General features: G+C 40.5%; 1 protein-coding gene across 1 annotated transcript in view; it reads right to left on the reverse strand.

The window, feature by feature from the left end:
- Positions 1-1159: 1159 nt before the first annotated feature.
- Positions 1160-19329, reverse strand: part of GORASP2 (golgi reassembly stacking protein 2) — a 34432-nt gene continuing 16262 nt past the window's right edge. Inside the window, exons 2-10 of the mRNA XM_028510456.2 lie at positions 17069-17149; positions 15330-15533; positions 14779-14865; positions 13928-14058; positions 10230-10362; positions 8519-8642; positions 5302-5388; positions 4204-4314; positions 1160-2181 (exon numbers count right to left, since the gene is read on the reverse strand). Coding sequence (XP_028366257.1) covers positions 1841-2181; positions 4204-4314; positions 5302-5388; positions 8519-8642; positions 10230-10362; positions 13928-14058; positions 14779-14865; positions 15330-15533; positions 17069-17149 — 1299 coding nt within the window. The 3' untranslated portion in view covers positions 1160-1840. The remainder of the gene's footprint in view (positions 2182-4203; positions 4315-5301; positions 5389-8518; positions 8643-10229; positions 10363-13927; positions 14059-14778; positions 14866-15329; positions 15534-17068; positions 17150-19329) is intronic.

Genomic DNA, 19329 nt, shown 5'->3' on the forward strand with positions numbered 1-19329 from the left:
CTCCTCCATGGTCAGAGCACTGGCCCTGGAGTGTCCAGAGGACTGTCCACCTACAAGGCCACAGTGAGTGACTTCTTGTAGGGCACTTTTTTTACATCACATTTCTAGCCCCTGGTACAAAATCTACTGATGTCTATAATAAACACCAGAACTGTTTTTTTCTGAAAGAAGCAGAGCCTATCTAAAATAAGCAATAATCCAGTGAGCCAATCTAGGGCGAGTCTGTGCCTATCTTCCGAGTGAGGGCTCAGCAGCGCCCCCCAGAGTTCAGTGCCATGCATGTGCCTAGGGACGTTTTCCTGGGAAGACAGTCCAGGGCTGTCATCATCATCAAATGACAACCGTGATCTCCCAGGAGTTAAGAATCACTGCGCTGGAAGAACTGCCATAAAATATCATTTTGTAAATCTTAACAATTACTTGCTTTCCACTAAGGTACCTCACACACACACACACACACAAATTTAACATGAGCATTTTTTAGAAAGTAATAACAACTTAATCAACTTTTCCTGTCCTGCAAAGTAAAAAATTTTTAACATTTAATATACTTGTGAATATTTTTCCTACCTGTTAACAAGCTCTTTTCCAAGAAACAGCATTGAGAGAACTTTGTAGAAATATTTATAATGTAAACAGAAGATGCTTGATTATAGCTGGAGCCTTTTTTGGACCACTTTAGGTATAAACCTGGACCCAGAAATGGACATATTCTAAAAACTGGCTGGCACGGGCCTCCTGCTGGAGGCTCGGGGGTGGAGCCAGCAGCTCCAGTCTCCAGCCAAGTGGTCGGAGTGTAAGTACTGCTCTCTCGGCCACGTTCGTGTTAGTACCAGGTCAGTAACCAATGGACTTCTTCCGACTTATTTAAGAAAGAGATATAATACACATTTAATTTCACTCAACAAATCAATTCCACTGCACTCATCACCCCTGAGAGCACTAGGAGGAAGCAAGCACGTGAACAGCACACTGAGGACGTGAGGCCCGCTGGAGTGACACGAGCACGCCGGCCCCAGCAGCGGGGGTGTGAACAGACCACAAGAAGAAAAGTCCCGTCACTGTAGTTTATTGCTGTGTCTATGCTTTCCCAGGACAGCTGTAATATTTTAAGTGGCCACAAAGCGCCACCTTTGCTTTAAAACTGGGCGGCCCCTCCTTTTCTTTTTAAATGCCATTTTATGGTGGATGTATAAAGCGACAGCAGCAGTTACAAAATGTTGTCTGAGTAATTTTGAGAGCTCAAAACAAGGATCTGTGTATAGGCTGAATAAAAAGATGTTCAATTAACAGTGCACACTGTATAGCTTTAACAAACATCTTTAGTTGGAATTTTTGTGTAAACCTTAATAGAGATACATGACTCACGGAGACAAAGAGGAAAATGTCTTCCCTTCACGGTTTAGTGAGCTGGTCTGCATTCTCACGAACGATTTATAAAATACAAGAAATGTTCCAGGGGAGTACTAGGCAGAAAATATTTCCTTTTCTTACAGAGAAGCAGCAGAGGCACAGGGACACCGGCAGACACCCTGTCACCACCCTTCCCAAGATGCACCCCCCAGACGGCAGTGGAGACCTGGCAGCAAGCCGCCCTCGCAAGTCTTTTTGGTTGTTTTAAAATCAAAGCACTTGCTGACATCGCCCTCCCCGGCCTGCGAACCCACCCTGACCCGGCAGGACACAACCCCGACTCCTCTCGCTTGTTTCCCCTTAGAGTTATTTACAGGACGCCTACAGGTACGGTACAAACTAGTATGAAATTAATGACAGTTTGATTTCCAGACTTGCTTCCACGGTTAAACAAATGCACCGTGCCGACTCCGAAGATGGCTCCAAATTACGGTGACTCGGAGGCATTTGCATCCGTCACCACAGAAGCAGGTTTCTCGCTGGCCAGGGTGGATTCGCTGACTCTGTCCTCAACAGCGACGGGGGCCTTGGAAGTTGGGAGAGTCGCATCCAGGGCGAGTGCTGAGGCAGCGTCTGCCCTTGTGGTGGTCGTGACAGGGTCAGAGGGTGGGCTGCTGGTGGGTGGGAGGGAGGACAGCAGCTCCCCTGAGCCTGCTGCAGAAGAGACCTCTGGAACCAAAGGGAATGACGGGAGGAACTCGGACGTCATGGGGAGAGCTGCAATGCCAGGTAAGTTTCGGGAAGGCAAGGAAGGAAGTGGCGGCAAACCTAGGACAAAAATGGCACAGATCATACATCCACCCAGCACTAAAAGAGCAGTAGTCATCGTCACATGACTATTTTTATCTGCATTTCATCAAGGAAACTGAGGCAGAGGAGCGAAAGCACAAATCACAGCCTCCACTCCTCCTCAGCTGGAGTCCAGGACAGAGTTAAACACAGGGTGGGGCAAAAGTAGGTTTACAGTTGTTTGCATGGAAAATAATACAACAATGAATAAATAATAACTGCATTTCACATAGTCACAACTGTAAACCTACTTTTTTGCCTGCCCTGTATTCACTGTAAGACCAGCTGGCACAGGAGGAAAGGTTCCCGGCCTCTAGGCTCCTAGACACCTGGGCTCCGTGTGACGCAGCGCAGCTCAGGGAAGACACGGTTCTCCCAGTGGGAACAGACAGCAGCCCACCCAGCAGGCAGCGCAGCTGCCCTGAGTGTTGGACAGAACCCTGCTCCTCCAGGACAGCCGCAAGCCAAGTCAGAGCTGCCCTGGACCACCAGCAGGCAGAGGCGGCACAGAGGCCAGCCCTCGGGGAAAGCCTGTGGAGGGCGTCTGCCACAGAGCCCCTGCATCAGCCTCAGCGTCAGCACCCAGCCTCTGCTCAAGCCTCAAGACTGAGGGCAACTATTTATACTTGGTGGATTTATTGTGATGATTTTAAAATGCAAAATAAAGGAAAAGAAGTTACTTCTTTTTAAAAAGATTTTAATTAATTAAAAAAGAGGAGGGGAGGGAGAAAGTAAGTGAGAGAAACATCAATTGGTTGCCTATATCTAGTACTGACCCCTACTGGGGACAGAGCCCGCAACCCAGGCATGTGCCCTGGCCAGAATTCAAACTGTGGCCTTTTGCTTTGCAGAAAATCTCCCAACCAACTGAGCCACACCAGCCAGGGCAACAGCTTTACTTATTTAAGAAACAAAGGAGCCCTGGCTGGTGTAGCTCAGTGGATTGAGCGTGGCTGCAAACCAAAGGGTCACTGGTTTGATTTCCAGTCAGGGCACATGCCTGGGTTGCGGGCCAGGTCCCCAATAGAGGACGTGCAAGAGGCAACCACACATTAGTATTTCTTTCCTTCTCTTTCTCCTTCCCTCCCTTTCTCTCCAAAAATAAATAAAATCTTTAAAAAATGTAAAAAAAAGAAACAAAGGAAAGGCAGGTTGTACAATAGGCTCAGGGCAACCACTGGGCTGGTCAAACCTCTTCGAGTCTGTCAGTTTGGGGAAAGAACAGAGGAAAAAGCCAAGAATACAGGGCACGAAAGAAAAGACAAAGGGAGCACCAAGACAGTGAGCATCAGAGTTTACAGCAAAGAAGGGTCAGCCCTGACACATGGCCATCTCAACGTCAAAGGCAACCTGGGTGATCATTAACTGGAAGAGCAGACCAGTGGGACTCCGCTGCTTCACTGTCATCAGTGCATGAGATCTGGGTGTAAGCACTTTGAATAGCTGCTCACTTAACTATTTGCAGCTAAAATCTCCTAGATTTTATTATAAAAACATGCCAACGATGAAGACTACATATTAAATAACAAGTATGTGTGAAGAAACAAGCCATCCGGCTGAGCAGGGGTGCCAGTGTCACAGCGTGCTGCTGGGCCCGGGCTACACAAGGCAGGCACCACGGGCAGCAGCGCCCAACACGCAAGGAGCAGCACAGGACGTGTGCTGACCCCGCTGGGTGGACCCGCACCGTGCACCCACTGCAGTGACGGCCGTGCGACGTGCACACCTGCTCTGCTTTTTCACAACTGGCCTTCATGGGGCGTGAGCTGTCAGGGTGCCAGGAAAGGAGAAAGGAGAGAGGAGGCGGCCAGGCAGAGGAGAATCACAAACATACATTTCTTCCTCTTATTTTTAAATAAAATAGATTAATACTGATTTGAAGCAGCTGAGGTTTATTAAACTTAATTTCCTTTTCCAGAAAAAAACTGAAATGGAGGCTGGCTTTCCTGGATAGAGCTTTTTACTAGACAACGTCCTAGGGAGGCAAGACGGGCGACATACCCGGGCTCACGAGCTCCGGGAGGCTGACGCCGGGCAGGAGGTGCGGCGCCGGGAGGTTGAGGTTGGGAAGGGCAGGCAGGTTAGGCAGTCCTGCTGGTAGAGGCATCAGACCTGAAGAGAAGGTGAGAACAAAAGGTAAACCGATTTCCCTGGGGAAAACATTCAAACAACAAAATCTCACTGAAGCAAAATGTCTTTCTAGAGCTACATGATCAGATGGCTATGTGGGTGAGGGTTAAGACAAACACGAATACTTCTAAATGCCAGGGCGAGAATGATGAAGCCCGAGCGTCTCAGGAAAGTACCGATTTATGCCAGCAAGTATGGTAGTAAATGGAACTGAATTTTCCTTTGTTGGCTGAGTGTACAGACTCTCTGGCTTTTCCACCCCACCACCGTTTTTTAAATTCTGAAATAATTTCAGACTTAGAGTTACAAAAATCAGTTGATACAAGAATCCCCACATATACCTTTTTCACTCAAATTCCCCAAATGTTGACATTTTATTACCTGCTTTATCATTGTCTGTGTGTGCACACACTTGCTTAGCAGATTAATGATGGCTTCGTATGTCTGTGTGACATCTTTAGCCATATAATTAAAGTCTCTCACAATGCAAATATATTCGATCACTGAAATAATATTTGATTGTTATTTGCAAGATAAAGGAACTTGGTCTTCACTGGAGACAGTAAGAAATAAACCAAAACCCGACATTCGAGCTCCTAAAGACTCAAATAGGGAGCATCTCCTCGGGGCGCAATGTGTGTTCACAGGAACAACTGTTAGGAAGCCCCAACTAAGGAAGCGCTGAAGAGCAGAACCTGAAGAGCAGAACCTGCGCGTACTCCTTACTCCTGCCTCCTGCGCGTGGGGGGCTGGGGCAGCGGGCAGGGGGTGGGAGCGAGTAAGTTGGCTGCGGGTAAGGAACAGCTAGTTACCTCTTGCTCTCCTGTATCATAAAGTTACAGAGGTAAAATGAGACTAAAAGACATAAGAAGTCATCATATAGGTGTAAGATTTTTTTCACTGTTTTTTTAAGATGCAAAATGTCAGTAATGCTGCTACTGTACACACCTCTAGTCTCCCGCCGCTTACCTGGTAATGTAGTGGCTGGACTCACTGATGGCACAGAAGTGAGGGACTGGTTTACTTGTGGTGGCAATAATGGTACTGTTGGTACACCTAAAATAAAAGCACAGTATTTAAAGAACTGATAAGAAACCCGGCTGATAAAGAATGAACAGACTACAGTAAGACACCCCAGTGGCCAGGTCTTCACTCAGTGAGACGTCGTTTAGTTGGTTTCTGGCTGTGTCGCTGTGTGTCCCAGCTGGCTTATCTACTCTGCCCACGGTTCCCAGTGGAAGCTGTTAACAGAGCCTAGACCAAGAGGGCGGGAGGCTCTGCAAAGCATCCCAGCCAAGCTCACTGGATGAGAGTTTTATACTTGACCTAAGCAGGGTTAGATTAGAAAACTGTTTTAAAAGTTTGGAAATAGAACACAAGTATTCTACAATTTAAATAAAGAAAGTAAGTAATGGAAAGAATAAGAAGGATTCTAGCCAATCTCCGTTGGACTCCTGAACTATGAAACCGTGGGTACCTAGGGCTGAGGGAAGGGTGCGAGGGACGTGCCATGTGAAGCCGTGACTGCTGGTCTCGGAAAGAGGAGAACGATGCAGACGACTGGAAAGAGACGAAAGAGCAGGTGGACCTCCAGAGATGGGGAGGATAACCTGGCTTCCTGAATCTCCACTTCTTTTTGACCGTAGGTTCTGTGACAGTTTGAAGTCTAGTACATTCCCACTTTCACTGATGTTAGCTTGAGGAGGTTATGTTCTTCACGTACAAGTAACTTATAACGACGCCCAAGAAAGACCATCACCTACTCATAGGGAGACTTTGCTGATGTCAAAACAAGAGTAATACTGCACATGGATTCTAGATTTTGTCTTATAGAGATCTGCCTAAATACAGTCGTGGCAGGAATAAACTATGCCCAAAAGTATGAAGGAACCATCTTCAGGTATTTATTTATTCATGTATTTACTCTCCTGCAGAAACTAGAACCATGCAAAAGTAGAAGAGGATTCTTTGCTTTTATCATATTCTCAAAGGGGTTGGATGGTTGGTTGGTGTGTTCATTCACTCAAGTTTTGGGGGGGGGGGGGTACCTATTATACGTCAGACATTGTCCTAGACCCTGGGCCACTTTAGAGCATGAAGAAAATAGGAATCACTACCTTCAGGAAACCCACATTCTAATGAAGGGCAGGAGAAGAAAGGGAGACCAGTATCAAACCAGTAAAATACATAGCATGTAAAATGGTGTTAAGTTCTCTGCAGAGAAAATGAGCAATGAACGTGCTCAGGAAGTGTGTGTGTGTGTGTGTGTGTGTGTGTGTGTGGGTGGTGTACCAAAAAGGCCACATTTATTAATGCCATTTCAAAATGATATATTTATTTTCTAAAACTCATAATCTAAAAATCATCAATCCTGCTCTGGATGGTGTAGCTCAGTGGATGGAGTGCCAGCTTGCGAACCAAAGGGTTGCCAGTTCAATTCCCAGTCAGGGCACATGTCTGGGTTGTGGGCCAGGTCCCCAACAGAGGGCTCATGAGAGGCAACCACACACTGATGTTTTTCTCCCTCTCTTCCTCCCTTCCCTCTTCTCTAAAAATAAAGAAATAAGATCTTTAAAAAAATTTTTTTTAAATAAAAATTATCAATCCACAAAGTAGTTATTTTTAAAAACCATTACTTCCTTATTTCCATAGTAACTGTTTGGGCTACTTTGTAGCAATATAGTTAAAAGCAAAGACACAAAAATAAATGCCTATCAAAAAACAATTTTTCACATGCTATGATGCTAGAACATTTGAGTATTTTTAAATTGACTTAAAATGAAAATTGTATTTCTCAGTCTCTTTCGAGCAATTACTGCTTTATTTAAATTTGTCTTTCTTTTAATATTTGAGGAGCCATTTCTCTGTAGTGTAATAATAAGGCCAAGGAGTTCGTTCAGTGCATATGGTTGTAAGACTACACAAGTATAACTGCAATGCAGTAAGAGAAGATTTAAAAAGTCAGAAAAGAAACTGGGACTTGAAGAGAGATGTCAGCTGTGCCCTAAAATCAGAAGAGCGCTCATCAGAAGGCAGTGGAACGCATACTCTAAAGCAGGTGAGAGTTATTAAGACACAGATACAGCTGCTGCCTTGGGAAGTACCCCAACCCACCTTTACTAAGTCTACTCAGGAATAAACGATAGGAGCATTTGATGGGATATAAGAAAAAAGTCATAATAGCATGAAACACATCTTGTCCCTCTCTTTCTCCCTCCCCTCCCCTCCCCTCCCCTCTAAAAATAAATAAAATCTAAAAAAAAAAAGTTATGTGACAAAGCAATTCCATGCCTATGTATATAATCAAGAAAAATGGTAACGTGTTCACATAAAAAAACTTGAACACAAATGTTCACAGCAGCATTATTAATAATGGCCAAAAAGTGTACCTCAACTGATGAATAGATAAACAAAATGTGGAATATCCATCCAATGAAACAATATTTAGCCATAGAAAAGAATGAAAAAGGAGTGAAGTATGAATATGTTATGGCATGAATGAACCTTAAAAACATTATTTATTTATTTAAAATGAAAAAAAGCCAGTAACAGAACACTACACATGCAAAATGCCTACATTAGCAAGTCCATAGAAAGTGGGGGCTCAGGGGAGAAATACGGAGTGACTGATAATGGGTACAGGGTTTCTTCTGGGGTAGTAAAATGTTTTCAAATTGACTGAAGTGATGATTACACAACTCTGCAAATATACTAAAAAACCCCCACTGAACTGTACACTTTAAGTGGGTGAAATAGATGGTAGATGAATTAGATATTGATAAAGCTGTCAAAAAAATTAAAACAAATAGAACAAGGAATAAAGAAAAGGAGATAGACACATGTTTTCTGAGCAAGGCTGAGCCCTATGAAAGGAATGGCCTCCCGCTCACTTCTGTGTCCCCAGTGTCTACCACCTAGGAGATACACAAACATTTGTTGAGTAAACAGAGCAATTAAACACAATTTAAAGGCAGAGTCCTGACTCTACAACTTGTGCAACATTAAGAGAAGCCCAAAGTCTGAAATCCATGGAGAGGTGTAAATGCTTGCCCGGTGTGTACAGTGCCCGTTGATTCAGTTCTAACTTTCACATGCAGGCAGGGCCTGTCAATGCAGAGCAAGACAGAACAGAGTATTATGTGAAACAAAAACAGACTTGAAAAACAGAATACATTTTTCTATATACCTGTACTGAGAACATTACTGACAGCTGGTGGAGTTGTGCTAATAGAAAGTCCAGACAGACCCTGTTCAATCTCTGTAGTTCCTGGTGGTGACAAAGACGGGGGATTAACCGAGGACAGCTGGACCTTCCAAAAAAGAAAGAAAATAAACCCCACTCAGATTTAGTTAAAAGAAAACATAAAAGTTAGCTCTCATCAGTTCTATATATTTTTTGATCATATACTAGCTATCAAAAGTTTTCACCTGGCACTCTGCCTTCAGACACTCCTACCTAATTCTGATACACGCCAAGGACCGGGCACTGCAAACCTCTGCCCACTCTGTCGCTTCATTTCCTGATACATGGAATCTAAACTGCTACACACCCTGTTCTAGCTACTTCCACACTAGGAGGAGATTCTACTCTCTCCTCCTTTCTGACCATCCAAAAATCACTTTACTCAACCCTTGTAACAGCACTGCTTTCCTCTTCTCTGAATTCTCAGCCCGTTTTTGTTTTTAACTTTCATTGCTCATGGAAGAAATCATCTGGAAGACTTAAAGTCATGATACATTCCTTGTAAGTTTCTCAAGATGCCTAACCTCTTAAGTCCACCTTCTTCTTTTCTCATCAATGAATAAATGTGGCAGCCAGATCTCCACTTTCCAGCAAGAGAAAATGAGTGAGTCTACATGGAGTCTCTACAGATGGGTGATGGGGGTGGGGGCTGGGGGTTTCACCTCTCAGTATTTTCTGCCAGCTCCAGTGCCCTCTGGCACATTTCAACATGACTTGCATGCTGGCCCTTTTCTCTAGCCGCCACTTCATCCTCTGGCCTTCTGACTGCCCCACAGGCTCATCTGGTTAGGGGAGCAGATACGGTCAGAGGAGTCTGAACTCATAACTACACTGGCTCTGGCCATGAGCCAGTGGCGGGGATGAAGAGGGAGCAGAGGTTGTATTTATTCATAGCTCCTGTCACTTCCTCTAGAATCGGGGATGGTCACACTGTGTACCATAAAATGACAGTTGTTGCAGCCCTTTCTTTGCAACTGTAGCATTTTCTTTTTGGATGTTTGGTTTTGATTCAATCATGCACACAAGAGTTAACCATCCTGTGAAGTCTGCATAGAAACATTCTAAAAGCCTTTAGTCCTGTGCAAATATCTCTTATTTCTGAAAAAGCTTCATTTTGATCCTATGGTAGTTCCCACACAACTAGCATTCTTTGCTTTCCCAGTTAAGTTTCTCGAAACAGTAAGCACCAGCTATCATCACTTTATCATTCACCATTTACCTTCCTTTTCCCTTTTACTTGAAACTTTAGTCTCTTCTGGGACTTCTCCCAAGCTTCCTCTGTTGGGTCCCCTTCCTCTGCCCATCCATTTAGACACTAGATTGTGTCTAGTGTCTACATGGAACAAGATTCCATGTTCAAGATTCCAACTTCAGTCCTTTGGCCTACCTAGGGCCAACCCCTTGACAACTTTTATCAGCACTCACTGGGTTAAACTGCCTTCTCTTTGCTGATGATTTCCAAATCCCCATCACTAGCCTTGTCCTCTTTCTTAAAATCCAGACCTGTAGGATATCCAAATGGATATTCAAATTCAACATGGTCAATACTTAACTCATCATCTGCCCTATCTCAATTAGTGCTACCACCGCACACACCAACACTTGACTCATTTTGGTGAAAACTTTGATATAACCAGGTAGTAAGTTATCTTACCTCCGTAAACCCATCTTTAAGGGGAGTAATAGGTGTACCGGTCATCTGTCCTGGAAGAGAAATTTTCTTTCCTTCTTCAAAAGGGCGTGTAGGTATTCGATGCAAATAACCATATCCAATGCCACACCCCAGGCTATGAAAATATATATTTTTAAATACTGTTATCAATCATAGCTTGCATTTCATTGATATTTTTAAATATAAAAACAAATTTCCATTCTTTTAAATATGTCATCTTATCAGAGGTCTCCTCTGACCATCCTTTTATGAAACAGCACCCTTCTCTGCACTATGGACACTAACTACCCTCTCCTTTATTTTTCTTCAAGCCTTGATCACCATCTAATACACTGCATAGTTATTTATTTTCGTCTCCCCTAATAAAATGTTAAGGTTCTTGACAGCAGAGGCCTTGTCTTGTTTAATGCCTTGACAGCTCCTGGTACATGGCAGACACTGAATAATCATTTGCTGAATGAATGACACAGTCTTTCCACAGAAGGTGCCTAAGCACTTCTGTATGATGATGTCATTTACATATCTCGGAGTTCCGTTTCAGAACCTGACACAAATCAATCCAAATTAATCCAGATTCCTTCTAATTCATCCTCCTACTATTACCAGAGGCCATCTTTTAAATGATATGATCACACTGCTTCTTTCCATTGTCTGTGGCCTACCAATATTTATTTTTCCTTCTTTTCTTTGGAGAATTCTTTCTTTGCCATTACGCAGTGCTGGTGTGACTGTCGATCATGGGGCCTCTTCCACCCAAACTAAGGAGTGGCTAATGACCAAAGCCAGGCCTATCGACTCTCTTGTCCATAGCTACAAATCTTGGGAGCCACAGAAAAACAAAAACGGCTCATCCCTTAAGTAGAATACTGATGAAACTGTCAATACTTACTCTCTAAATCCCTAGAGGTGTTCTGAGTCCTGTCCTTTCCAAGTTTGATTCTTTAGCTGGTTCTTTGATTATATGAGTGATTCCACAATAAACTCATGTCTGTTTACAACAATGACAGTTGGGCTCTACTGACAGGAACCGAGGAAGCCCCACTGATAGTCCCGCTGCCCAAAGTACGCACACATTCCTGACCCCGGTTATTTAAGGCCCATCACAATCAGGTTCCAACCATGTTTCTTCCATGGTTGCTTTTATCTCCCAAACTACTTGACGCTGTCTGTGTAGGCCACACACAGACATGTCTGCGCCTCCCTTGCCACAGCACTTATCATTTCCATGTGTACTGCCCCATCAACAGCTGGGAGGGCAGGCAGTGATGAACTTCAGCTCTACCCAAATCCGATTTTCCAATGATGCTTCATATCACAAAATCACTTGTTACTTCTTCTCTCACTTTTCCTCCCTTCTACCATCAAAACTGCAATTCTTACTGAACTGGGTCTCAGATAAATTTGGAGGAAGAAAGTAAGATTAATTTATACTGATCAATGACAGCCTCTCAGAGGTAGCTGCATTTTAAAACAAGGTGCCTCTTAATAACTAGTTGGTAGTAGAGAGGCCATTGAGGCAACAGCAAGACCTTCTGCAAACTTGCTCAAGAATGAAAACTAAGAGAAATACGCTTAAATGAAAGACACATGGCCAGCCTCTAAGGAAGGAATAAAAACCAGAGGCAGACATATGCCCAATGAGGGCAGGTTCGGGAAAGTGGTCTGTATGTGACTGATCAGCAGTGCCTGATCGATGTTTCTAAACCACGGCAAAAGGACAAAGGTCTGCCAAACAAGAGGAATAACTGCCAAAGTCTAGAAAAGAAGGGCTCCAAGAACAAGAATGTAGCAGTGTAATTAAAAATTAAAGAACCAGTGACGACTTCACCACCTGCAGAACTTCCGCCTTGTACTTTGATTCCAGGCTCACCAAGCACTCTTGTGGTATTGGGTTGGCCAAAAAGTCCATTATGTGTTTTTTTTTTTTCTGTAGAATGGCTCTAGTAGTGCTTAGTTGTCTTTAATGTCATTTAAAAAAGTTTGTTAGATTGTATTGTGACAGCTGTCATATCAATGTGCATTCAAAACAAATACACCAAAATTGGTGAATTTCTGTGCAGCCATTTTAATACTGAAGATGAAGAAGATACACAACACTTTTGACACACTGCTTTATTCTTTTAAGGTAAAAATGCAACTGAACTTCAAAAAAAGATTCATGCAGTGTATGGAGAAGTTGCTGTGACTGATCGAATGTGTCAAAAGTGGTTTGCAAAGTTTTCTTGGCACAACTGACATTCTGGCTAAATAATTCTTTGCTGTGGGGATGTGTTATGTGTTGGAAGATGTTCAGCAGCACCCGTTGCCTCTACCCTCTAGAGATAGCCGACATACTCAAAATATCCAAATCAATAAAGTTATTGGTGAAAATGAAAAATGTGTTTTTTATTTTATGAAAAAGCATAACAGACATTTTGGCTAACCCAATACTAAACCTGGAATGTTAGTGTCCTAACTGGAGAAACTATCAGTTTCTTTTGTAAACTGAAAATTTGCCATTCTAATAAATACAGCAGTTTCTCTGCAAATACAGTTTACAAGGCAGTCCGTCTGAAATTAGTGGACTTTGAATGCCTTGAGAGGATCATATTTCTGTGGTTATAAACATGGACAATGGACAATGATGACTTCATCAAAAGTATTGCCTCAGACAGACCAGATTCTTAAAATACTTCCATCTCATTTTCTCAAATTGCAACGACTTGGCATGCTGGTGGCAATGCATGTTCAGCTGCAGAATCTCAGGCAGTCTGGGTAAAGGTAAGTGAGTAAACAGAGGCTTTGTCTGCCTGTGTCAACTAAGTCATCTTTTTCCCAGCAAATGCCAGATTTTCACAAAACACTTGGAAGTTTCCAAGCCCTCAGCTTTCCTATAATCATGACTTATGTTCAATAATTCCTCAAATTAAAAAAGGCTCTTAGAACTTTCAAAATAGTGAAAATTTTGTACAATTTAAACAACAGCTGAAAGACCTAAAAAAAGCAATGCAAATCAGCATGTTTTGTTTTGGTCTGACTTTTTGAAATTAGGGAATTGACTTGATAAACAGTCCCAGAAAACTGATTTATCTGCTTGGCTTGATCCTCCTTCCAAGTGCATTTTATTGTTGCTGCAAACTTTTGGTTGAAATTAGCCTATTTCTGAAAGTCAACAGTTCCCACAAAGTCTAAGAAATTTTCTCAGCAGCTAGAGAAAGTTACACTGTATTGTCCCATTGTTGGGGAAGGGAATTAGGAAAATAAAATAAAACTGAACTATTTTATTAAAATAACAAAACAAAATCAAATATGGCTGTGAGCTTAGATCAGTAAAGAAAAGAGCTATCGTATATATACCAGTCTCCCTAAATATGTGCTTTAAAAAAATAGGGGCCAGGGCTGGGCAGCTCCGTTGGTCAGAGCATCGTCCTGATAAGGCAAGCTTGAGGGTTCAATTACTGATCAGGGTACATACAAGAATCAATCAGTGAATGCTTAAATAAGTGAAAGAATAAATCATTATTTCTCTCTCTAAAATAAAAAAATGAATTATTTGATTTAATAGTCTAGGTCAATATTTTCCATTTCTCAAGAAGTCTTATAATAATAAACCACTAACTTGTTTCAGAATAAAAACAATTTTTACAATACATCGAAGTTTAACTTAGTCATAAATAACTTAGTCTAAACAATGACCTTACCTGCCTTCTCCACCCCATGCAGAATTTGGTGTAATAATCACTTCTCGACAGTTATCAGTGTCTGTATTATACACATACAGTTTCAATGGTTTTGCTTCATGTGATTCAATAAGGCTGAACAAATCTTCAGACTGCAAAGGCATCACAGGAGAAAAATATTTTTATGTTACTGAATCTTAGAACATTGAGACTCAAACCTGCCTAATACCAGAATTACTAGGAAACTTCAAACCACACACACACACACACACACACACATGCTGTGGACCCTGCCTTAGACACAAAAATCATTTCGTAAAACTAATACTCCAAATAAGGTTTAATGTTACCTATTTACTATGTGCAAGGCCTATGTCCAGTTCCATAAGACCTAGTCAGCAGTTTTAGTAAAATTCTTCTACAGCCAAATTCTCCATATTCTGCTTTTGCTCTATATCTGGTTATGTGGTCGCCTTATTTTTCTCTCTTGGCAATATATGCTCCCACTAGCTAACAGGCAAGGAAAAGAATCTGACTAATATAGCAGAGCCAATTTTGTTACCTTATCAAGAAGAGAAAACGAAGTCAATAACCAAAATGAGGATCTGATTTAGTGTTGCGGTACATAAGCGATTTTTGTACACCATACACAAAATCTGTGCAACTGCTACGCAGTGGGCATTTTTCCTCACAGCTATACCTAATGAGACACCCCCCAGATGCTCTGTTCAACACTCTTAGGCATAAGCTAGCTTGACCAGCAAAGATCTAAATTTCACCTCTAAATGCAAAGTATGCAAATATACTTCTGAATGCAACCGTTAATAAGAAAATGTTATATAATTTTCATTATTAATAAACATACTAATTACCTCATTCATGACAGTATCTGCTCCAATGATATAATCACTGTGAGGTCTAAGACCTGCCAGTGCTGCAGGAGAATTCGGTTCTACTTCCTAGATTGACACAAAAACACACCCCAAAATTAATGTACGTAAAATAATCTTCCAAATTTTATAGTTCACAATCCTTAATTATAGTAATTAAAAACCCCTATATTTGTAACTGCCTTGTTAGAGATAATGTCTGAAACTACGAAACATAATATTTTTAAATCTTCCAAGTTTAAAGATCATATTTAATAAATATTTAAAATATTTCTATAGCTATCTGCTTTAACATTTCTTATAATGGACAAATTATTAGAAAAATAGTTCTTAGGCATTTACATTCACTTCTCTTCCTCATGCTTTTAAAAAATTATCCTTATTTTAACAGCAATAAATTCTGATTTTTAAGAACTAAAGACAGACCAATACCACCACCCCTACAATCTCACCAAACTGGAGACAACTACTATTAGGACGCCTTTCCACACTGCTTCTTCAACTGCACGTAACAGCTTAGAGTTGATACCTACCAACACATGCCAAACGTTTTCGTTTGCCCCGTCAAAGCTGCAGAAGCGAATGCTTACTCCCAACAAGCCCTGGCCACCCCACATGTTACTTGGTGTGACTGAGGTCTCTCGTAGCTCCAGTGTTTTACTACTGTAGATAAGCATTTTTACAGGCTTTTCAACATTGGCTTTCAGTAGATCTTTAAGAGTATCATTGTCTTTATTCTGTAAACACATAAAATTATTTTTTCTCAATAAATAAAAATTTAATGTTAACTATTTTAACTTAAGCCACCTATGGCCTTATTGGAGTCATATTAATGATCAACACAAAGCATTCAATGGCAAAGGTTTCATTAACATTCAAATGATCCTCCAACTAAAAGAATGTAAAGACATTAAAAACAACTCTTATGTTAGCAACAACGGACTTCTTTCAAACAGCTGACTAGAGATCGTGGGACTTCCAACATAGCATGAGTTGAAGGGACCTAGGGCTTCAGTGATAAAGAAACAAACCAACCAACCCCAAAATACACCATAAGAGGTCATATTACTATAACAGGATTGGTATGACTTTGACTTTAAAATCTAAAACATTTACTGGCATTGAAGTTTAATTTTGGATTCTACTCATAAATATACACTTATTTATTTATTTATTTATTTGAAACTGGCAGGAAAAGAAAATGGAAACAGGATGTTAAATATTTCATTACATAAATGAAGAAAGGCCATTATGTAGGAGATGTTGGTAAATGATAAAACTTAATACTGTTGTGAAAAAAATAAGCCAGCCAAGTAGCCATTGTTGCGAGAATTTCCTTTGCTGAAATTATATAATTTCCTTCCTGAAGGACTTTACTACAGGTAAACTGAAAGCAACTTACAAAAAGTGGTTTTAATTCTGCACTTTTAGAACATTATCTCTAAGAAAACTCTCAAGTTTTGAGAAACTGACAAGTTTCTATTTGAGAGTCTTTATTAACGCATTTGTCAATAACCTAAAAAAGTCTGACATTTTTTAAAAGGCAAACATTTTCATTTTAATTATTTCTTGTTATATGTTAAATATTTAACATATAAGTAAAAGTCTCCAGTGATTTTATTCTCTTAAAATAATCACTGGAATATGAGGTATAGTGTGTTACTATTGACATTTTCGTATGTTTACTAACATTTTTTTTAAAGATTTTATTTATTTATTTTTAGGGAGGGAAGGGGGAGAGAGAGAGAGAGAGAGAGAGAGAGAGAGAGAGAGAGAGAGAGAGAGAAGAGAAACATCAATGTGCGGTTGCTAGGGGTTATGGCCTGCAACCCAGGAATGTACCCTAGCTGGGAATCGAACCTGGGACACTTTGGTTCCCAGCCCATGCTCAATCCACTGAGCTATGCCAGCCAGGGCTAACATTTATTTTTAAAAAATTCATTTGAGAGAGAGAAAGAGAAGGAGAAAGAGAGACAGAGAGAGAGAGAGAGACAGACAGACATTAATTTGTTGTTCCATTTTATTGATGCATTCATAGGCTGATTCTTGTATGTGCCCTGACCAGGGATTGAACCCGCAATCTTGGCGTATTAGACTATGCTCTAACCAACTGAGCTACCCAGCCAGGGCTACAAATAATTATTTTTACAAACTGGTAATATATTTTATAATGTTTGTAACTAATGAATAAATATCCATCCAGATAATATAAAAAATTCCACTTTCAAAATGACAAAATACGACAGACAAAAGTACGAAAAGCTGAACTTACCAATCTTGATCCATTAATAGAAACAATGAAATCAAAGAATGGCTCCAGTCCAGCTCTGTGTCCTGGGGAATTTTCTTGTACCTATAAAAACAAAATGCAAATATGAAAAATCAAAGCTTAATTAAAAACTGTGAATAAAATTTTAATACCTCTTTTCTGTAAAAATAGATTGATTTTATTGATAAGGAATTATAAAACACACTAGTTCTCCCACTTCTTTTCATTTCTCCCAGATAATACATATCCTTGCAGCTTCCTAAATTCTACCCATCCTTTAAGTTTACCTCCTATACAAGCTTTTCCCTCTACGGTTCTATATCACACCACTTTCTGTTTTGTGGAGGCAGGGGTGGGGGGCAATCCTCCTAGCATTTAGGCACATGACAGAGCAGATAGTTATTATAATCAAGCGACAAATTCAAATTCTTTTAGTGAGTATTTATTCCATGACTACTAGCAAGGAACAATTCAATTACAAAACTAATACAGGAACACAGCAGCTGATGTCAAAACATTTATAATCTATGGAGAAACAGGCAAGGAGGGAAAGGGGAGACAAAGGACATACAGTACTCTAATAACTGTGCCGCAAGACCAAAGAAGGAAGTGCTAAATGTAGGTATAAAGTTCTATGGGAAAGATTAATTCTAGTTGAAGAAGCTACACACACACACACACACACACACACACACACATTTGAACTGTCCTTTAAAAAGGGGTAGAACTTTCAAAGGTGGAGATGAATAAAGGGATAAGGACATCTGAAATGATGAAATGAGTAAAAACCCAACAGGAGGAGTCTGAAAAATGAGGATCATAATATAGTGTAACTAGACAACAGGGTGGGGTGGGGTAGAAATACAGAATTACAGGTTCTGAAAATCAGAAATCCTCTAATCCAAGAGGTCTGTGGGTGGCTTCAGGGAACACTGCAGCTTCTGAAAATTATATGCAACATTTTCTATGAATCAGCAGTTTTCAGTCTATAAAGATCCATTGGATTCTCAAAGGGTTTCTCCATGACACAAAGCACTAAAAACACTTAAAAGGATTCTGTGCAATCTGTTCATTTTACAGGTGAAGAAACCATCCTGTGACTTGCTATGGTCCCATAGCTGGCTAGTGGTAGAGGTGAAACTCAAAAACATTCTACAACTATTAGTCCAGTAAGGAGGCTACTGGAAAGAAAGAGTGGAGTGAGACTTACAGAGAACTTTATTTTATTTTATTATCATTTTTTTTTATTTTAAATTGTTTTTGCAGTACAATTTTCTATCTTTTACTCCCATCCCAACCCACCCACCCAACCCTCCCTACAGAGGACTTTAAATGGATTAAGATTATTTAGCTTCTCTGGGGGGATGGGCTGGACTGGAGCTAAAAAGCAGAAAACTGTACTTGAACAACCTGAATCAAAATAAAATTAAATTTAAAAAATTCAAAACAAAAAAAGATTTAGCTTAACAACTCAAATGTTTAGTATCTCAACTTTGAAATGAAGTAAAATTATTATATTTTCTAAAATTGCAATAATAAAATTAGTAGCTAGTAACAGTGGTAATATGACAAAAAAAAGCAGAAAGTTAATGCAATCCATTTTGCACTTCTCTAAAATATTTTCATAATGTTTTCAAGGAATTTTTATTCTTGATGTTATTATATACTGTCAAAACTATACTATGAAATCAAAGTTTGCATTGATATTTGTAGACTGATTTTCTCTAATAGTCTAAAGAGTTTTTTAAAAAGAGATTTTGTTTATTTATTTACAGCAAGAGGGGAAAGGAGGAAGAAAGAGAGAGAGGGAAACATCAATGTATGGCTGCCTCTCAAGTGCCTGCCTCCTACTGGGGACCTGGCCTGCAACCCAGGCATGTGCCCTAACTGTGAATTGAACCAGCAACCCTTTCATTCACAGGCCGACACTCAATGCACTGAGCCACACGAGCCAGGGGTAAAGAGTTCTAATAGTTAATTCTGAGGCTATGCAAATAATAGATACACACAGTCAACCATACATAAATCTGCAGCCACTTACACAAGTAACAAACAATTTTAATGCTTCCAAAATGGAACCCAGATTGTTCCTGGAATGTGTTCCTTTAATACCTGACTTCTTGGATTAATAATACTAATCCCTGATTAATGTTACCTTTTATTTAGTTAAAGCCAAATTACACTTATCATTGCCTCTGAAGAAGTAAAACTAAATTTTTTCCATAGGTCACAATAAGAAATAGCTGTCCATTATAAAGATTTTC

This window comes from Phyllostomus discolor, chromosome 4, assembly GCF_004126475.2.
Source record: "Phyllostomus discolor isolate MPI-MPIP mPhyDis1 chromosome 4, mPhyDis1.pri.v3, whole genome shotgun sequence".
NCBI lineage: Eukaryota > Metazoa > Chordata > Mammalia > Chiroptera > Phyllostomidae > Phyllostomus > Phyllostomus discolor.